The sequence below is a fragment of the Artemia franciscana genome, chromosome 2 (genome assembly GCF_032884065.1).
Source record: "Artemia franciscana chromosome 2, ASM3288406v1, whole genome shotgun sequence".
NCBI lineage: Eukaryota > Metazoa > Arthropoda > Branchiopoda > Anostraca > Artemiidae > Artemia > Artemia franciscana.
In genome coordinates this window covers 37,440,697-37,448,600 of record NC_088864.1, presented here as the reverse complement: position 1 = coordinate 37,448,600, position 7,904 = coordinate 37,440,697, and the positions used below count along the sequence as shown (strand labels likewise).

Below are 7,904 nucleotides of genomic sequence, written 5' to 3'. Positions count from 1 at the left end.
CTAATAATAATATATGGGGTGTGGCAATTCCCTTCTATTCCTTTGTGTGCAGGCACAATGTGCAGTGCACACACCACCTCGCATAATTTAAGGGACGATCAATTTTCCTTTTAACTTTTTTCCATATTCAACAAATTACAGTTCACCAGGTCTCGAAGGACAAAAAATGCATATTTTACGTTAATAAGCAGGCGAATAGCAGTTCTAATAGGTCAATATTCCGAATTTAAAGAAAGTTAATAAGAGCTAACCTTCAATTTCATTTCGTCATTTATTCTTTGACTTTTAAGACTGTTGTGTTGTAACAAAGGAGAAATGTCGATGTCCTCATCTTTTTTCGTCCGACCAGGAATGCTCTTTGCATTTGCAGAAGGTAACTGAAATGAGATACAAAGAGGTTATAGGCATAAAATCGTGAAAGTGACATTTATGCAGGTCAGTATACAAAACTGGAATCCACAAAGAATTTCGACTATGTGAAAAAAAAATATTTACAGTATACAAAATAAAATACTTTTAAAATCACACAGCATTTTAACAACATTTTTCGGTGCAACTACCCCCTACCCCTATAGATCTTGGAAAATATTTTTTGGGGCATTTCACAAAAAAAAAGAAGAAGAAAAAAAAGAACAACTGAGAGAGACTAGGATCTTGAAAAGTCAAAATGAGCCCCCTCTCTACATTTTCGTGAATTGATGCCTCAGTTTCCGTTTGTAAAATATGATGTCCTTCAATAAAAGCAGACAATTTAGTTAACTTTGCTTTGACTACTCAACATTGTTCATTACGCTATCGACAATTTAGAATGGGAAATTAAATTACTAACAGGGCAAGTTTCATCGTAGCATTAACACAGAGAGAAAACACCATGGCACCACCATGGATACCTATCACTAAAGTAACACTAAACATTTTTGGGTAAAGAAAAATAAAATAAAAAATAAAATTTTTGAATACTTGTTAAAATTAAAACCAAAGCAAAACCTGAGCTGGTTATCCATTCACCTATTACCAGGGACGTATCCAAGATTTTGTTCGGTAGGGGGGGGGGGTACAAAAATCAACTTTAGAAAACAAATCAAAAATTGGTTTATATTCATTTTCGTTACATTTTTACGAGTCCCACAAACATTACGGGAGGGGAGAGGTGTTCAAACCCCTAACTCCCTCCCCTTGGATACGGTCTTGCCTGTGACTAAGGGTGACGAAGCTACCAAATCGTTATTTACAGAAAAACACCTATCTTTCTTACTTTATGAAATAAAATCTTGCATATAATCAACTGCATAAAAAAGAAGAAAATGTCTCTTTGACTCAAACTACAGCAGAAGAGATCTTGAACAGTGGCTTCATGATGTCAAAGACTTCAAAATCATCTGAGCATACTCCTTCGTTTTTGTTATTCAAGATATATGAACAAATGAAATATTTAGCACGTATTGTCATCACCTTACTAATAGGCTCGTCAAATAAACATAGCGTGAAGAATAGATTTAATTTTTCTTTTATCTTTTATTTCGGCTATTCTTTTATTCCAACTGGCCCAGATATTTTAGAGGCAGCGTGTGTGTTGCTAAAGTAAAGAGCCGTATGACTTCAATGTATTACTTTTTTTTATCCAGAAAAGCTTAGTAGAATTCTGATTTATTTTCCAGTTTGGAATTGAATTTAGCCAGGGGATAGGCTTAAAATGTTACATGGCTAAAACATAAGTCTATTCTGCTTCTTATCTAAAAGAAAATCTCCCAAGAATGGAGTTTCGGGCCACCAAGTTCATCAGAGGACTCTCAGTAGGAATTTGATATGCTGGACTCTTTAATTGGTTCATGTAAAAAAAAAAAAAAAAAAAAAAAAAAAAAAAAAAAAAAAAAAAAAAAAAAAAAAAAAAAAAAAAATCCAAAGCAGAACCTCTAACCTATTCAATCCAGAAGTTGGATCCCCATAGTTTTTTGTCACTTTATACAATCGTACTTGTTAATTATTCGGAACACACCCAAGAAGTGGAATATGATTAATTCTAAAGAAAAATGCCACAATATGATTAAAATGTAACACTTTAGAAACAAAATTATGGAAACTACGACAGAGAATTATCGAATGTAGGCCGGGCAGAACCAATTCTTTTAAACATCTATCCTAGCTTAATCAAATTACCAACCTGTATACATTAAATAAAAAAAACAAGTTTTTTAAAAGAAAGTAAGGAGCAACATTAAAACTTAAAACGAACAGAAATTACTCCGTGTATGAAAGGGGCTTTTCCTCCTCAACGCCTCGCTCTTTCCGCTAAAATTTGACTCTTTCTCTTAACTCTATTTTAAAACAGTAAGAAACTTTAGCGTAAAGAGCGGGGCGTTGAGGAGGAAAAGCCCCTTTCATATACGGAGTAATTTCTGTTCGTTATAAGTTTTGATGTTCCTCCTTACTTTCATTTAAAAAAAACTTGTTTTTTTTTTATTTAATTCAGGACGTTTTTGAATTAACGTTTTTGCTTTCTCATAGTTTTGATCGAATGATTTCGAGAAAAAAGGAGTGGGGGAGGAGGCCTAGTTGCCCTCGGGTTTTTTGGTTACTTAGAAAGGCAACTAGAACTTTTAATTTTATACGAATGTTTTTATTAGCAAAAGATATACGTAACTTACGAATTAACTTACGTACCGAACTTCTATATTCGTATGTTTTTATTGCGTATATGAGGGGGTTCAACCCTCGTCGATACCTCGCTCTTTACACTAAAGCTTAGATTTTGTCCCAATTCCTTAAGAATGACCTCTGAATCACAAAGGCCGTAGAATAAATAGTTGAAATTACTAAAAACACTTTAGCGTAAAGAGTGAGGTATAACGAGGAGGTAAACCCCTCATATGAGTAATAATTTTTGTTCGTTTTAAGTTTTAATGTTGCTCCTTACTTTCAGTAGAAAAAACTTTTCATATTTATTTTTTCATTGTTTTTTCAAATGATGCTAGAAAATCCTAAGTCCTTTTCATTGAATTTCTCTTCCCCCATGAGAAGTTTCTCCATGGAAATATCCTCCCCCGTAACCCCTGGAAAAAAAACAACCATAAAAAAAAAAACAAAAAAAAACAAACACGCATCTGTGATCTGTCTTCTGGCAAAAAATGCGAAATTCCACATTTTTGTAGATAGGAGCTAGAAACTTCTACAATAAGGTTCTCTGATACGCTGAATCTGATGGTGTGATTTTCGTTAAGATTGTATGACTTTTAGGGGGTGTTTCCCCCTATTTTCTAAAATGAGGTAACTAAAATTCGTAACTTTTGATGGGCATAACTGATCTTGACGAAACTTATATATTTAAAATCAGCATTAAAATGCGATTCTTTTGATGTAACTATTGGTACCAAAATTCCATTTTGATAGAGTTTCGGTTACTATTGAGCCGGGTCACTCCTTACTACAGTTCGTTACCATGACCTGTTTGATATTCAACTAAAATATACCAACGAAGTAGTTTTTCCACTCAGTCTACCCTAATTGTCTCCAAATACACATGGCTCATACAATCTCAATCCTAATATGTTCAATATATTTTGTGTCACTTCAATAATAAAAGGACTTTTTAACTTAGCAGACACGACATGAGTAACAAAAGATGTCAAGACTTACCCTTGATTTTGACGGGACCCTAGCAGATGCTGGCTTCTTTTCGTGGCCTCTTACAGTAGCAGCATTATCATCATCTATAATAGGTAGAACTAGCTTCGGATTAGCTGATTTGGGTCTTGCTGTCGTGGCAAAACCACTAGAAGTGGGAGGTGGCGGCTGGGGTTTGACTGGGAGGTTTGGACGCGTTTTATCGAGCAAACCAACTATAGTGTTTTTCGAGGCAGGCTATAAAAAAAATACAGAGACGAATAACTACGTTTAATTTTCCACTAGTTTGAGACGTAAAAAAAGTACGGCAATTAAAATATAAAAGATGGATTGTTTGTATTACCAATACTTTCCACTAAAATTAGTCTATGCACATCTTACTTGTAGGCAAATGTCAGGATCCAGAAATAAATAGTTTATAAATAAAACATGAAGCATCATAAACTGTTAAGCAGTTCTAATAGTAGAGGACCCCCCCCCCCCCCCTAAAAAAAAAAAAAAATCAGTATTGAGTCAAGAATACAATGCAACTGAATGATGTTACACACATGCAAGATTGCCCATATCAAAGAAAAACAGCATAATATCAATTGGATATGTATAACAGCCCTACCCAGGGAAGGAGGGGCCAAAACAGAAAACTAAAAAGTAATTTTTTGTCTATTTGTTTATGGAAGAATCCTTTGAGCTAATCTCAGAAGATAGCACAGCAGCAGATGCAAGATAGTTTTCCATAAAGAAAATAGCGGACCTAAAAACTGTTCATAAATAAAAACAGCTAAATGGTCATTTCTTATTAAATGAGTCATCAGCAAGATACGACCAATAATGGTACAACAGTAGAGATAGGATTATTTCAAGCAGTATTTAGGCACTTTTATTGAAAAAAATATTCTTTATCATTGATAGGATCCTGAAGTCGAGTACTAAAAACGCTTAGAAATTAAACAGATAATCTATTTCTTGAGGCTAATATCATGTTGTTTCTTGATATTTTTCTCGATGCATGTCATTGTTATGAGTGTTTAAACGTTCCCAGTTAGTCTAATCTGGTTTAAAGTGCAATTCTTCATCAACAAATTTTCATCAGGCTTAAATGATTACTCTATCATACTTATCCCGAAAGTTGTCTCTAAATTAATCCAGTTTTCAAGAAATCCTAGTTTTCCCTTTTATAGCAAGTCACCAAAACAATTGCGCAGAAAAAGTCAAAGTATCAAAATGCTTCTGTCCCGATAGTCCCAAGATTTATACCTAATTTTTGTTACATGCTATCATTTCCGTATAAAACTATCAATCACAGCAAGGAAGCTGAAGCTGCTTAAATAGAAATGTATTTTCTTTTACAAAAGAAGAAAATGGAGTTTCTTAATGCTTGTGTACAAGGGAGACAATTAATATTCTCTCAAGTATACCTCTTAATGACATAGCCTGGTGATTTCGAATGGAGCCTCACATAATAGTAAAATAAGACTAATACCCGAATTGTTATTGATTTTTTTCCTTGTTCTAATTTTATTTGATATAAATTTGAGGTTTCCTTTCCACCTGATTCCTCAGGGTCCAAGCATTAGGAAAAAAACCAATCCGCCATTAATTCGGTTTCAGGCATCTTAATTCTGCTACTAGCTTGTATAAGGCAGAAATGTATGGATATGCAAAAGGAAAGAAAAGAGAATTTAAACTTTTCCAAGTTTTAATAAAATAAAACCTAGCTTTAACCTAATTAACTAATTGTTTGTCGCTCACAATCTTTTATTGATCTATGTGGATGCCCTCTCTTGATGAGGCAAGCTGTTTATTCAATCTTGTTTATTCTTGAACTCGGTATTTCTTCCAGAGGGAATTCTAATCCCAAATGCTAATAGCACTAAATAATGGGAATTTTGAAAATGATATACTCTGCTTCTGATACGTCGGGGAAGATCTTTGTATTTTCAAGAGATTGATTTCAATCTCAGTTGTTTCTTGTATAAATAAAAAAAAAGAATTAAAAAAAAGTTTTTCGAATGAAGGCAAAAAGCGATATTAAAAATAAAAACGAACAGAAACTATTTTATATATAAGGAAGGTTTTTGCCCCATCGGCCCCTTACTATGTGCACCGAAGTTTAATTATAAGTTAACTGAAAGCATTTTAGGACGCAGAAAATACAGCCAGTTGGTAATTGTAGATGTTTTATTCACAGATTACGTTCCAAAACGCAAACTGCAAGTCTTATTGTTTAAACCAAATACAAATCAATTAACTGTTCAATTATCAAGGCATTGTACAAAGAAAGCACTTTTAATCACACTGTTCTTCTATAAGAGCATTTCTCTTAGAAGCATTTTTGGAAAAATCCAAATTTTAGCGTAAAACATGGGAAGCAGAGGGAAACCAACCCTCCTCATAAACAGGATAATTCCCGTTCGTTTTGAGTTTCAATGTTGTTCTTTATTTTCATTTGAGAATATACTTCCTTTTTCTATTCCAGCTCGTTTTTAATATCCTATTCGGAGTAATATCAATGTGGGGAGAGATCTTGCCACAACTGTTCCCGGTCTTTGTATCGAAGTTGAACTTCTGAATAACAATTAAAGGGGGGGGGGGCTTGAAAAGCCGCTCTTTAACATAAGTCATGATATTTATTACAAATAACTAGCCTACAATGGCGATGAATTTTCAACAGCCTCAATATATATGTTGAGGATTGTCCCCAATGACCTAACAGTATCATATAAACATAATTTTGAATTCCCAAATGAAACATTTTTGACATAATAGATCAACTATTCCCACATTAAATACACATTAGAAATTCAGTAGAGAAATATTATTCCAAACGAGGGGATGCCACAAGTTAGATCTATCTCCTTATTGACCAGAGGGACCCAAGAAGAGTTTGAAAGTTTGGCCCAAAAATTCAGTCTTTGAGGGGCTGGATGCCCCTCACCTTATAATAAACCTACCGACCTTTCACCCTGCCTCAATAACCGGCGAACAATAATGTAATACTGCAGAAATGTCAGTAGGACTCCATGCACTTACTATATGATAGCCGTTCTTTTTGTATGGATTGTGTGCACATTCAGGAACGAATATGGCATTATGTGGAAGCCTAGCCTCTGAAGCTGGACAGATATTTTCATAGCTTTTCGATAGGCTATCTGATTGACTGTCTCCGAGTTTTTGCTCAATAGCATTTTGCCCTGTTCGGGCTAAAATCTATCTTTTCCAACACAAAATTACAGAAGTGACCCATTGCTGCGATGAGATATGTAGGCTATATGTGTACATTGTCATTAATTCTGTACCAACTGACAATCTTAAAATTTTCAGTAATTTCCCTCTTTTAAGCAAATTTTCCCAGCCTCATAACTTTTTATGGGTAACTCAATCTTAAAGAATTTCACATGTTTGAAATCACCTTAAAAATTGGACTTCCTCGATTTGTTGTTATCAAAGCTCTTTTTTTAAAAAAAAAGTTTTGGCTGCTAAAGACGAGCGTTGTTCTTTACTTTTACAATTCATTGCCACAAACTGTTTAAACAAAATATTCGAGGAAAATACATAAACGTATGTTTTTGCAATTGAAACAAATTTATACAATTAGGTTTGGTTCGGCCAATTTTGGCCATCACATTCATAAAAGTATACCCTATCCTGTTACGGCCAAATTCTATTCGGCAGTATTCATTTTACAAATGTTATGAGGCTTTGTAAATCAACCAATCAATCCTGCGGATGTCATTGCATAATGTACAAGTGCCATTACGATTGATGACACTTAATTGGTCTTGTTTGGATGTTCCTATTGTTGTCCTTAGCGTCAAAGGCCTTTCTTTTTCATATGCATATACATTTCTACTACTATTTGTATAAGCTGGTCGCAGCGTTAAGACTCCAGAAGCCGATTCAATGGGGAATACGTAATTATACATCGGGGGATTGATATATATATATATATATATATATATATATATATATATACATATATATACACACACACATATATATATATATATATATATATATATATATATATATATATATATATATATATAAAATCAGTTTTTATATTACAAAGGTGAATCTATTCTTATCCTCCATCATGGTTTTAGCAGTAGCTGTAATGCTGTAAAGAACGACTTACGGTTAATAACGTTTTAGCTTCATAAAGCTCTCATAAAAAATTGCATTATTTACTATGATAGCTTTTTCTGTACAGTTTAATCCTTGATATCATGGAAAACAAAGCCTAAACAGCCTGGAATAGCTTGCCTATTCCAGGCCTAAAATCC

General features: G+C 33.8%; 1 protein-coding gene across 1 annotated transcript in view; it reads right to left on the bottom strand.

Annotated features, from left to right (window-relative positions):
* LOC136041136 (cytoskeleton-associated protein 5-like) overlaps positions 1–7,904 on the bottom strand; it is a gene marked incomplete in the record, with an annotated part of 192,220 nt that overhangs the window by 16,345 nt on the left and 167,971 nt on the right. The window contains 2 exon segments of the mRNA XM_065725677.1: positions 252–377; positions 3,634–3,858. Coding sequence (XP_065581749.1) covers positions 252–377; positions 3,634–3,858 — 351 coding nt within the window.